Source organism: Doryrhamphus excisus, chromosome 3, assembly GCF_030265055.1.
Source record: "Doryrhamphus excisus isolate RoL2022-K1 chromosome 3, RoL_Dexc_1.0, whole genome shotgun sequence".
Classification (NCBI taxonomy): domain Eukaryota; kingdom Metazoa; phylum Chordata; class Actinopteri; order Syngnathiformes; family Syngnathidae; genus Doryrhamphus; species Doryrhamphus excisus.
In genome coordinates this window covers 13,151,056-13,164,641 of record NC_080468.1, presented here as the reverse complement: position 1 = coordinate 13,164,641, position 13,586 = coordinate 13,151,056, and the positions used below count along the sequence as shown (strand labels likewise).

General features: G+C 39.0%; 1 protein-coding gene across 2 annotated transcripts; it reads left to right on the top strand.

Moving 5' to 3' along the window:
• The first annotated feature begins 5,418 nt into the window (after window positions 1–5,418).
• On the top strand, window positions 5,419–13,057 carry mcm6 (minichromosome maintenance complex component 6). 2 transcript variants are annotated; one of them, XM_058067297.1, is made up of 18 exons: window positions 5,419–5,680; window positions 5,793–5,939; window positions 6,370–6,480; window positions 6,546–6,633; window positions 6,710–6,871; window positions 6,954–7,119; window positions 7,210–7,355; window positions 7,999–8,149; window positions 8,231–8,372; window positions 8,854–8,995; window positions 10,041–10,148; window positions 10,230–10,385; window positions 10,461–10,589; window positions 10,665–10,829; window positions 10,935–11,061; window positions 12,197–12,385; window positions 12,466–12,605; window positions 12,686–13,057. In XM_058067297.1, the coding sequence occupies exons 1-18, from the start codon at window positions 5,583–5,585 to the stop codon at window positions 12,791–12,793; spliced, it is 2,475 nt and encodes an 824-aa protein (XP_057923280.1). In that variant the 5' UTR covers window positions 5,419–5,582; the 3' UTR covers window positions 12,794–13,057. The 2 variants fall into 2 exon arrangements, with proteins under 2 accessions (XP_057923280.1, XP_057923282.1); XM_058067299.1 differs by having other exon boundaries at window positions 5,793–5,933; window positions 6,364–6,480; window positions 12,686–13,056.
• The last annotated feature ends 529 nt before the right edge of the window (window positions 13,058–13,586 follow it).

Here is a 13,586-nt window from a genome sequence, read left to right as displayed (position 1 = left end):
CACACAATCCTTTACCGCTTGTTTGTAAATGTCAATCTCTTTTTGTGGCTGAACACCACGTTAAAAAATTAAAAACAATAATCTTTACCTGTCTTTCTCCATCCAGTGAACACTCACACACCAACACGCCATTCCCTTCTATTCATAGGGCATTCAAAACAGGAAGGACTTCCTGCAGCTCATTTTAGGAAAAACAAGCAGCTAAAACAATCAAAGAGCCGAGCGGTGCTGCACTCAACAACGCAGAGAGCTTCAATAAGGTCAATGCAACGGCCTTATATAGTTTTTGAAAATACAATTGATACTAACAAAAACCTTTTTTACTTTACTAGATGAAAGTAGAAACATAACATCAAGTCCTAATATTAATATAAGAACATTTTTTCCAGCATAAAAATTTTAACTTTTTCTTGTAAATTTTCTTCTCATGATTATGACTTTATTCTCGTAACATGTTTTCCACAACCTTATTTTCCAAAAATTACAAATTTAGTCGCTCTTTATTTTTTTCAAAATAATAGTTTGACTTTTAAATATATAAAATTTTATGCTACTAAAATTATGTTAATTTTCCTAATAATATTCTCATAATATTTGGACTTTATTCTCATGACATTATACCTTTTTCTGCAACCAAATCTTCCAAAAATTAGAACTTTGTTTGTTTATTGTAATATCCCAACGTTAAAATCAAAATGTCTTTCTTTAAAATTTAAACTTAATATAACTAAATTTACTAAAATCACAACGTGATTATTGTAAAATTATGATTTTTCTTGTCAGATTACAACTTTTCTTTTAATATGTTGACTTTATTCTTGTATTATTTCCTTATTTAAATTTTTTGCAGATTTATTTTTTTTTTCCAGCACAAATTTTCACAATATTGTACTTAAACAATGCAAAAAATGCAATTTTTGGAAAATCAGATGCAGAGAAAAGTTGCATTATTATGAGAATAAAGTCAAAATATTCATTCATTCATTTTCTACCAATTTTCCTCACAAGGGTCGCAGGAGTGCTGGAGCCTATCCCAGCTGTCTTGGGGCGAGAAGCGGGGTACACCCTGGACTGGTGGCCAGCCAATCACAGGGCACAATCACCTTTGAGACCAAATAAACCACTGACACCATATGTGTTAATGATAGTAATAAATAATATTAATTCATTCATTTTCTACCGCTTATCCTCACAAGGGTTGCTGGAGCCTATCCCAGCTGTCTCAATTCAGTATTATTAAGGGAATATTTTCATAGTTAGATCATAGAAAACCTGTTTAGTACAGTAAGGTTTTTACCATTATTAGAGCCCTCTAGAAAGGGAATAACACCCCTATAGTCACCTTTACACTCCATCCATTTTCTACTGCTTATCCTCTCCAGGGTTGTGGGGGTGCTGGAGCCGATCCCAGCTGTCTTCAAGCGAGAGGCGGGGTACACCCTGGACTGGTGGCCAGCCAATCACAAGGCACATATAGACAAACAACCATTCACACTCACATTCATACCTATGGACAATTTGGAGTCGCTAATTAACCTAGCATGTTTTTGGAATGTGGGAGGAAACCGGAGTACCCGGAAAAAAACCCACACATGCACGGGGAGAACATGCAAACTCCACACGGAGATGACCGAGAGTGGAATTGAACCCTGGTCTCTCCTAGCTGTGAGGTCTGCGCACTCACCACTCGACCGCCGTGCAGCCCAAGTCAAAATATTATGGGAATAATATCACAAAAATGACAAAAGACAGTTGAAATATGCCTCGTGGAAGTATGCTGGAGCCTATCCCAGCTGACTTTTTGGGTGAGGGGCACGGTACACCCTGGACTGGTTGCCAGCCAATCACAGGACACATATAGACAAACAAATATTCATACCTATGGACAATTTATGGACAATTAACCTAACACGTGTGTTTGTGGAGTACTTAGAAAAGCCACGTATGTACATGCAACATGCAAACGCCAATAGAGATTCGAACCCAGATCTCGACTGCGTGGCCAACATGCTAAGGTGAAAAAGTATGGCATGCATAATATCCTGTATCCTTTGATTCATGCAGCCCACTCTGGGAAAAGTTTGGACACCCATTTCTGTAGAGATGAGAACCGTTTTGCTATTGTTATCGTAACTAGCTTATTGGATCGGAGCTGCGGAAAAAGTGCATATTGTGATTATTTATCAAAGTAATTCATTGGCTATCAAACCATGATATGTTGTTTTGTCGTTCATATCCTTTTTTTCCATGCAGCAGGAACTCTGCAATCCCATTAACAGAGCAGCTGTTTATTGTTGTTTCTTCCTGTCTCACAAACGTCAGTCTGGAGTTTGCTTTTCATCAGCTGACACTCGGGACCTTAATTTACTTTCAGCGCTTCTTCATCGAAAATTATGAAAAATTATTTTCCACAACTTTATTCACTGTTATGTTTGTTTTTTTCTAATATTCCAATGTCCTTTTTTCATATGTCAACTTTATTCAACTAAAATTTGATTATTTTTCTCATACTGAAATTATTACTTTTTCTTGATGGATTACTACTTTTTTTCCCCTGAATGTTTCAACTTTATGTTTTTTTTCTACTATTTCAACTTTTTCTTGTAAAATTTCTTCTCATGATTATGACTTTATTCTTGTAAAACATTATCATGTTTTTTACAAATCTAATTTTCCAAAAATTACAAATTTATTTACTCTTTTTTTTAAATAATAGTCCGATTTTTATACAATATATGTGGTTTAATTTTATGCTACTAAAATTAAAATTATATTAATTTTCCTAATAATATTCTGATAATATTTGGACTTTATTCTCATAACATTATACCTTTTCCTGCAACCAAGTTCTCCAAAAATTACAACTTTGTTCATTTATTGTAATATCCCAATGTTAAAATCAAAATGTCTTTCTTTAAAATTAAACTCAATATAACTAAATTTACCAAAATCACAACGTGATTATTGTAAAATAAGGCCTTTTTGGTTAGATTACAACTTTTCTTTCAATATGTTGACTTTATTCTTGTTAAATTCCTGCCTTATTTAAAAAAAATTATCTATTCATAAAAAAAATTTATTATATTTTTTGAACGTGATACGGGCCGCTAAACAAGGTCTTTTGGAAAACTTTGGTATCTACAAACTGGATTGTTGCTTTTAAAATGGTTTACGCAAAAAATACAAATTTTTCTGAAGTAGTTGATCGTATTTGCCCTCAGGATTCAAAATCTGAACCTTCTTGGCAGAAGCTCTTCATGCTGACCTTCAGGATGCTGATGCTCTTAAGACCATGTGCCAATTGTGTGTGTGTGTGTTGTATCCATGTGTTTGCCTACAGGTGGTCAGGGTCCCTCATAGTCAGACACAGTTTGTCTTGCGTATCCTGCTCGTGAACAATTGTGGGAAAATCAGAGGTCAAGACAAAAAGAGAAATAAAGAGGCCAAGAGAGACGGGGCTCCGTCCAAATGGCGTGCAACAACTTCCTGCGGTGTTCCTGGCGGATTTATACAATGTGACAGGTGAAACCAATAGCGTTTGGAATGAGCGCTCTGCGTGGATGGAAACATGACAATGATGTGGGAACAGAAGTAGACTTGAATCAAATAATGGAGTGTTTCATCTTGCAGATGGTGCTGAGAATGAACCCTGCCGAGGTCAAACCTTTGTGGCGGGGTGTTCCAACTTTTTGTTGTGAAAAATGAAAAAATGCAAAAGCCGCTTTGTTATTTTATGAAGTTATATATATATATATTTAAAAATGCATCTCAGTATTATTGCAGGCATATAATAGACAGGTGTGGTATATCAAGATGCTGATTGGAGAGCATGATTATTGCACAGGGGGGCCTTAGGCTGGCTACAATAAAAGGCCACCTGAAATGTTTAGTTTTACATTATTAGATTTAATAATGTAGTAACTTAGTAGTAAATAGTAAATAGTAACTTTACTAAATACTTTGCTACAAGTGTTTTTTATTATTAATAGTAAGGTGGTCCAACATAGCACTTAATTATTTTATAGCATTAATTACTTGAATTTATTTTAGGGTAATTAATGCTGCATACCGATTGCACATTAACGCAACACTTGGGACAACGTTGCAGCACATTATAGAGTGGCCTTTTATTGTGGCCAGCCTACACAGACTTGTGAACAATATTAAAGATAAATGAGCCTTTTGTGTCCCGAGAACATATTTCGCATTTATTGGGGAATATTTTCCTTTTAAATAACTTTACTAAATACTTTGCTACAAGTGTTTTTTTGTATTAATAGTAAGGCTCTCAAAAATAGCACTTAATTATTTTATTTCATTAATTACTTGAATTTATTTTAGCGTAATTAATGCACACAGATTGCACGTTAACGCAACACTTGGGACAATATGAGGAATTATACTGTGTGATATAATTGCGCATTATACAGTGGCCTTTTATTGTGACCAGTCTACACGGCCTTATGAACAATATTAAAGATAAATTAGCCTTTTGTGTATCTCGAACGCGTTTAGCTTATGAAAGATGGGAGCAAAAACTGGGGGGAAAAAAGTTCAGTTTACAATAATTACCTTTGTTGTCAATTGCATAGGGTTACAGACTCTCATGTGGTTCTAGATTAAATAAGAAATAAGAAAAAAATAAAATAAGAAAAATAAGAAAAAATAAGGACTAACTTATTTAACTAAAGTAAACATATTGCTTGTGTTTTGATTTATGACTTTATAAAAATGTGATGTTATCATAGCACTTGACAATGACAAGAACAATAGTTAAAGAACATTACAATCTATATTAACCTGGCCCACCTGGTCATGAGTATAAATGTTTGCCAGATGACAAATGACAAATTGCCATACCAGAAGATGAAAATTGACGTTGCTCGGTACTATCTTCTGCAGTAAAACATTAGCAAACACGTATAGTTTAGCTTATAATGCATTTTTAACATCGCATCAACTAACAGCACTGTTGGAACAAAGCTGCCACTGGCAGAACAGCACCCCCACCTGGCAGAGAGAGGGACGACGGACAGTTCACAACATAAGCAAACATATATTAAACGGGTCAAATTATCGTACATTGTGGGGTGTTTTGATTTATTAATTGTACATTGTACAGGATGTGAAATTATCGTACAAATATGATTTAGTACATGTGGCAAACCCGCTAAAAACAATTCGGTTGAACCACCCTGAAGTTTTACGAAACTAAATTCATATTATTTATTATATAATATATTCTGTAAGGTTCGATATACAGTATAGGTCGAAGAAATATTTTTATTGAACAAATTCATACCTATAACCAAATTGTATTCTTGAGCAAATCGGGTGAAATACAACACGGCACTTTCGTCATTTCAGAGCTAGGATCCTGATTGGCTACAAGCGAATGATATTTGCCGAGCAGCTCTGATTGGGCCAGAGAGTCGCGCCAAACGTCACGTGGTGTCATTTTTCGCGGGAACTGCGCCTTGTTGTGTGGACCTCGTTGCTGGGAGCGTGTTTGTCCGGATAGAAGTACTTCTGTTTTGTTTTCTTTTTGTGTGTTTCGTATCTCATTGTTGGATTATTTCAAGATGGACATCGCTACCGCGACTACAGAAAATGCCGGGGAGACAGTGAAAGACGAGTTGGCTGACAAATGTCAGAAGTTATTCCAGGCTTTCTTGGAGGAGTAAGTATCACGCTTTTGCTGCTGCTCGGAACTAGAACGATTCCACAATGTGTGCGAATGTGAAAATTAGCAACTATGACAGTTAGTGTTGTTGTTCTTCTTCTGTGTGTAGGTTCCAGACCACAGATGGAGAAGTTAAGTATGTCCGGGAAGCCGAGGAGTTGATCCGGCCTGAGAGGAACACATTGCTGGTTAGCTTTACTGATCTGGAAGGCTTCAACCAGGAGCTGGCAACCACCATCCAGGAAGAGTACTATAGGTGGGGACTATTTTCCTTTTAAATAACTTTACTAAATACTTTGCTACAAGTGTTTTTTTGTATTAATAGTAAGGCAGTTAAAAATAGCACTTAACTATTTTATTTCATTAATTACTTGAATTTATTTTCGCGTAATTAATACATGCTCACCCGCTCTCTGTTATGACGACAGAGACGCATTCAGGGGCACTCCGAACATCACAACAACGTCTTTTATTATGTGTGTATGTTAAAAATGTATTGAATGAGTTAATAATAGTATAATAATATCTAATAGTATGTAATAGCAGCAATACTAACCATAGTACTGCAGTATTAGCATCAGTAACAATAACAAATGTCACAGGTATTGTTATTGTTATTGCTTAGTAACAGGAATGAGCTAATACATGTGCAAATTTTCCAGTTTAACGTCACTTCCTGTTTACAGAGTGTATCCCTTCCTCTGCCGGGCTGTTCGCAACTTTGCAAGGGATCATGGGAATGTTCCGGTCACTAAAGAATTCTACGTAGCCTTGGAAGATCTGCCTTCCCGACACAAGTAAGACTGTTTGAAAATATTTGCATTTATTGATTAACACACGGATACAATGATGTGTACTTTAGGATCCGTGAATTGTCGTCCATGCGCATCGGGACCCTGGTGAGGATCAGCGGTCAGGTGGTTAGGACGCACCCGGTCCACCCTGAACTGGTGAGGCACGGCTTCCGTATTGTGCGGTCGTAAACGGGCGTGAGCTTCAGGTGACGACAGGTGCTGTGTTTTGTAGGTGAGCGGCACCTTCTTGTGCATGGACTGTCAGGCGGTGATCAAAGACGTCCCTCAGCAGTTCAAATACTCCCCGCCGACTATCTGCCGCAACCCCGTGTGCAACAACCGCTCACGCTTCCACCTCGACACGCACAAGTCCAAGTTCATTGACTTTCAGAAGGTAAATTCACAATGTGTGTGTGTGTGATGGAAGAATGTGTCGGTGATACAGTGGCGGTGTGTGTGTGTGTGTGTGTGTGCAGGTACGTATCCAGGAAACGCAGGCGGAGCTACCTCGCGGTTCCATCCCACGCTCGCTAGAGATCGTTCTGAGAGCCGAAGCGGTGGAGACGGCTCAAGCCGGCGACCGATGTGACTTCACCGGGACGCTAGTTGTGGTGCCGGATGTTTCTCAGCTCAGCACTCCTGGTATTTTATCCTCCTCACGGTCACATTGGACTGTTTTTCCTTGGAATTTTAAAGATTTTTTTTTTTACATCAACTCTATTCCTTCTGCAGGTCTGCGAGCTGAGACCAGTACCAGGGTGGGCGGGCCCCAGGGCTTTGAGTCTGAAGGTCTGAGGGGACTGAAAGCTCTGGGGGTCCGAGAGTTGTCATACAGACTGGCTTTTCTGGCCTGTAATGTCGCTCCCACAAACCCACGGGTAAGAAAAAAAAAAAGATGGCGTGTTTGGACCAGGCCTCTTTACAGGGCCAAAGTCCATCCGGGTTTTTTGAGTCTATTGTTTCTATAATTTTATGGTAAAACATTTGAGTGTTAAGTTGCAGTGTGATGAATTTAATGTTTCTAAGACTAAACCGTGAGTGAAATTGTTATATTGAGTAATGATATGCAATTTCCAATGGGTAGACAAGGTCCTTGTGAGTTTCGTCGTAGCTCATGATATAGCTCAAAATAAAGAACTGGTCCTCACTGACTTGTGCGTGACACAGTTTGCCTTTTTACAGGGCCAAAGTCCATCTGGGTTCTTTTGAGTGTAATTGTTTCTATAATTTTATGGTAAAACATTTGAGTGTTAAGTTGCAGTGTGATGAATTTAATGTTTCTAAGACGAAACCGTGAGTGAAATTGTTATATTGAGTAATGATCTGCAATTTCCAATGGATTGACAAGGTCCTTGTGAGTTTCATCATAGCTCATGATATAGCTCAAAATAAAGAACCGGTCCTCACTGACTTGTGCGTGCCACAATTTGCCTTTTTCCTCCTCTGAATTGTATTTTTCCGTCTTAAATTTTGAGCTCCCCTTGCATCCCAAATTTATTTATTCCATTTCTGTCTTTGTAGTTTGGCGGCAAGGAACTGCGAGAAGAGGAGCAAACGGCTGAGAGCATCAAGAGCCAGATGACCGAGCGAGAGTGGGAGAAAGTGTTTGAGATGAGCCAAGACAAGAACCTTTACCATAACTTGTGCACCAGCCTCTTCCCCACCATCCACGGTCAGTGCCGCCATTCTCCTTAAGCCAACATTAGTAAAAGACGCGTCGTTTGAGCGGTGTTGTCGGTTTGGGAATGCACAGGCAACGACGAGGTGAAACGCGGCATCCTTCTGATGCTGTTCGGAGGCGTTCCCAAGACGACAATGGAGGGAACCTCGCTGAGAGGAGACATCAACGTCTGCATCGTGGGAGACCCCAGCACTGCTAAGAGCCAGTTCCTCAAGTAGGTATCAAGTCTTAAATCTTGTGCAGTACTCCACAAGTTGAAATATTTGTTAAAAAAAAAGTAAAAACCAACAAAATGATAAAAAAAAAAAATAAAAATGTTAAATTAATTAAAAAAATTGAAATAATATTCATAGTATAATATTATAATAATAAAATTAAACAAAGTCAAAGAAAAAGTGAATGGATACTGTTATCTAAGTACGCAGTTGGGATTTGGCGTTTGGGTTTAAAAATGTATTGAATGAGATAATCTCAATAATAATAATCTCAACGAGCAGCGGGTCCTGCTGTGGTCCTCTAGAATCTTGTTTGTGACAAAAAGAAACGCCAGAAGAATTATTTGGTACTTAAATGATGCAAAATAGATGCCATGCGCCAACACAAATACATTGTGGTCCTGTGGGGATGTTAAATGTGGACAAAAAAACGAAAAATGTGGACACGCTGACCTGACCGTGTGTGTGTTTTTTGTGTAGGCATGTGGAGGAGTTCAGCCCCAGAGCGGTTTACACGAGCGGCAAAGCAAGCAGTGCTGCTGGTCTGACTGCTGCTGTGGTTCGAGATGAAGAATCCCACGAGTTTGTAATTGAGGCTGGAGCTTTGATGCTGGCTGATAACGTGAGCCTCTCTTTTAATTTTTTTTTTTAAATCAAACTATTATTACCTCAGCCAAGGAAGTTGTTTTTGCCAGTGTTTCTGTTTGTTTGTGTTCAAAATAACAGTAAAAATTCTGCATCCATTTGGAGGAACATTTAAGGAAATGGGGTGTGAAAGAACCGATTAAATTTTGGGGGTGATCCAGATCACCGTCTGGATTCAGGAAGTTTTTTTTTACAGGATTCCCTAATGTCCATTTTTGGCATTTGTGCATGTTACTCCACAAAAATATGGTTAGAGCATTTCTCCAGGAAGTTTAGCCTTTCTGGTACATTGCGCTGAGATAGGTGTTGGCATGGTAACATTAGCATACTAGCATTTTTGCAGTTTTTATGGGTAGACACAAATACTATCATGCACGGTGTTAGCATGTTAACATTAGCATTCTAGTGTTTTTTTTGCAGTTTTCATGGGTAGACACAAACACTATCATGCTAGGTGTTAGCATGCTAACATTAGCATACTAGCATTTTTTGCGGTTTTCATGGGTAGACAAACACTATCTTGCTAGGTGTTAGCATGCTAACATTAGCATACTAGCATTTTTTACGGATTTCATGGGTAGACACAAACACTATCATGCAAGGTGTTAGCATGTTAACATTAGCATTCTAGTGTTTTTTTTGCAGTTTTCATGGGTAGACACAAACACTAACATGCTAAGTGTTCGGATTTTTTTTTAATTTTCAAAGACCAATATAAACACTATCATGCTAGGTGTTAGCATACTAGCATTTTTTGCAGTTGTAATTGGTAGACACATATAAACACGACTATCATATTAGGTGTTAGCATGTTAATTAGCATAATTAGCATTAGCAATTAGCATTAGCATAGTATAATTTCTACCCATTTTCATAGGTGGACACATTTATGAACACTTAGCAACATTAGCATGGCGTTATGCATAGTAGCATTTTTAGCTGTTTTCAAGAATAGACACTTACATGAACACTTATGTACTCCACTGTATGTCTAGTTTGTCAAATAAGTATTTTGTCTTCAGGGTGTGTGCTGCATTGACGAGTTTGACAAGATGGACCTCAAAGACCAGGTGGCCATCCATGAAGCTATGGAACAGCAGACCATCAGCATCACCAAGGCTGGAGTCAAGGTAACGACACAGATTTTTAACTCCATGCACAAATTCCACTCCAGTTTCGACAAGAATAAACCAAAAGTGTGCCTCCTCCAGGCCACCCTAAACGCTCGCACATCCATCCTTGCTGCCGCCAACCCCGTCAGTGGGCGTTACGACCGCAGTAAGAGTCTGAAACAGAACGTCAACCTGACGGCGCCAATCATGAGCCGCTTCGACCTCTTCTTCATCCTGGTGGATGACTGCAATGAGGTAAGCAGGCGCTCATCTCACTTTATGCGACCGGTTGGTCATGTGGCATTGTGGTGAAATCGGGTTGCACCGCAGGTTACGGACTACGCCATCGCCAGGCGCATCGTAGATCTGCACTCGCGTGTGGAAGAATCTGTGGACAGGCTGTACTCTTTGGATGAAATCCAGAGGTACCTGCTGTTCGCCAGGCAGTTCAAACCAAAGGTGCGCTAACACTATTTAGCATTATTACAATTTTCCAAGTGTTTTTTTTTTCTAAATGGTCACTGTCTTTTACAGATTTCCAGCGAATCTGAAGAGTTCATCGTCGAGCAGTACAAGCGTCTCCGCCAGCGTGACGGCTCAGGGGGCGTGACCAAGTCAGCCTGGAGGATAACTGTAAGGCAGCTGGAGAGCATGATCCGCTTGTCAGAGGGCATGGCCAGGATGCACTGCTGTGACGAGGTGGGTTCTCACAGGAAAAACGGAAAAGGCAAACTCATCTTTCAACTCCATGTTGACGCCCATCTGATATTAAAAAAAAATGTCTTCCCTTCCTAAATTATTCAGGTTCAGCCCAAGCATGTCAAAGAAGCTTTCCGCCTTCTGAACAAGTCCATCATCAGAGTGGAGACACCCGACATCAACTTGGAACAAGAGGATGAACAACAAGAAGAGGAGGAGATGCCAGAGGAAGGTAGCTATCATATTGATTATTCATATCACTCATATGTACCTTGTTCTCTACATACAGTATACCCAATACTTGTACATTTCCAACTAGAAAAGCACTCGGCGCACTCCGCCAAGCGCCATAGTCCCCCTCGTAATGTGATTTACACCATAAATATTAGTTACTTTGCTATATATATTATTTTATTACTATGCTAATGTTTGCACGTTAACACCTAGCATGATATTGCTAAGTGTCTACCCATGAAAATGAATAAAAATTGTACTATGCTAACATTAGCGTGCTAGCAGTACTAACATGCTAAGCATGCCAACACTTAGCATAATAGCGCTAAGTGTTTGTGTGTCCACTCGAGAATGGCTAAAATGTTACTATGCTAATGTTTACATGTTAACACCTAGCATGATATTGCTAATTGTCTACCCATGAAAACGATTAAAAATTGTACTATGCTAACATTAGCGTTCTAGCAGTACTAACATGCTAAGCTAAGCATGCCAACACTTAGCATAATAGCGCTAAGTGTTTGTGTGTCTACTTGAGAATGGGTAAAATGTTACTATGCTAACGCATGGCATTATAGTAGCATTAATATGTCTTCCCATGAAACCAGCAAAAAAAACCCACTAGTATGCTAACACTTAGCATAATAGCGCTAAGTGTTTGTGTGTCTACTTGAGAATGGGTAAAATGTTACTATGCTAGTATTAGCATGCGAACGCATGGCATTATAGTAGCGTTTATAGGTCTTCCCATGAAACCAGCCAAAAAAAAAACACTAGTATGCTAACATTAGCATGCTAACACTATGTACTGGGAAGGCAAAATGTCCCAAATAATTGCTCTGACCCTTTTTTTGGGTGGAATTATAGGCACCATTGCCGAAAATGGTCCTATTTTGCAATGTTAATTCCTGAATTCAGACGGTGATCTGGATCACACACAAAATTTTCCGACAATTCCTGAAAACCATTTTTGATCTGATAACCAGCAACAACATAACCACTGTGCTTGGTGGAGGTAATGATAGAGTTGAATATAAAAATCAAGTTTGTGTGCACTACATTAGTGTTTTTTTTCTGTTGGATGTTGCCCACCATGTGAATAATTATCTTCTTTTAACAAATTTAAAATACAGGAAACATCCCTAACGGCGTTAACGGTGACGTCGGTGGACTAAACGGACACGTCGGTGGTATCAACGGTCACGTCAACGGTGTGAACGGCCACACCGACAGTCAGCCCAAACCGTCCCTGCGCCTGTCTTTCGCCGAGTACCAACGCATCTCCAACTTGCTGGTCCTGCATCTACGCAGATCAGAAGAAGGTAAGATGTCTTGTCCTTCAACTTAATTCGTGCGTAACGCTCTGCTAAATGACTGTGTGCGTCGCTTTGAAATAATGCAGCTGAGGAGGAGGAGGAGCTGAAGAAAAGCGCGGTGGTGAATTGGTACCTGAAGGAGATCGAGTCAGAGATCGAGTCGGAGGAGGAGCTCATCAACAAGAAGGGACTGATCGAGAAGGTCATCCACAGGCTGGTGCACTATGTAAGTCCTTGCTGCTGCACAAACAGTTACGATCCAGATCTTCTTAGATCCCGTATCTTCATCCATTTTTTTACTTCCAGGATCACATACTCATCGAGTTGTCCCAGTCGGGCCTAAAGGGCTCCGAGCCTGCAAGTACAGAGGAAGTGGTTCTGGTCGTCAATCCCAACTACATCCTAGAAGACTGAATGAACTTCATCATTGCTTAGTTTGATATAGAAGTAAAAAAAAAAATACAGTTAATGAATGCTCGCATGTAAAACATACAACAGTAGCATTAGAGTCAGATTGTACAAATATTGGGTTATTGTGCTTATCATGGAAAAACAGTGTTTTGTCACATTTATTGTAAATATGCTGCTGGTTTCTTTATACGTGTTATGTATTTTCTCATGTGCTACAATGGGTTTGAGGTTAAGAAGTAAATAAAAATAACGTTGACCTGAGCAGTTTCTGAGTTTCTGAATTGATAAATAGAACGCACTTAGCCGCGTTCACTTTAAACCCAAGCAAACATTCCACCATTAGTTGTAGAATATGAAATACCAACTGTTATCAACTGTTTTGTGTAATTAATAAGTCCTAATCTTATATAACCATTAAAAAAATCCGTTTATTTTTTTGTTTCTAAAGTGGTGTTGCTCGTTTCATTTCAGTGCTACTGTTATATTTTTATTGTAGTTGACATTATAGGGTTTTGTTTGTCTATAAATTGTTTATACATTGTCAAAGTAGAAAGAATACTTTAGATACATTTACTCACTCATTTAAAGTTGTATTGCCAACTGTGGTGCTCAATTTCAACCCGGAAGAAGGTTCAGCCGGCACATTCGTCTCATCCCTCGCGGTCTCCAACAACTTCCGCTTTATCCACCAATAACGGCAAGGTGCGTTCATGAACATCAGAATCTAGAACATCATTAAAGTTAAAATACGGGCAACTATTTCAAAGAGAAGTGCAAACCACGGGAATTTCCAGGT

Bases quoted from the DNA above. Each gene is read 5' to 3' on its own strand.
- mcm6 (XM_058067297.1), top strand. From the start codon at position 5,583: ATGGACATCGCTACCGCGACTACAGAAAATGCCGGGGAGACAGTGAAA. The intron at 6,872-6,953 runs GTAAATTCACAA...GTGTGTGTGCAG, and splicing joins AGTTCATTGACTTTCAGAAG to GTACGTATCCAGGAAACGCA. The intron at 7,120-7,209 runs GTATTTTATCCT...TTCCTTCTGCAG, and splicing joins TTCTCAGCTCAGCACTCCTG to GTCTGCGAGCTGAGACCAGT.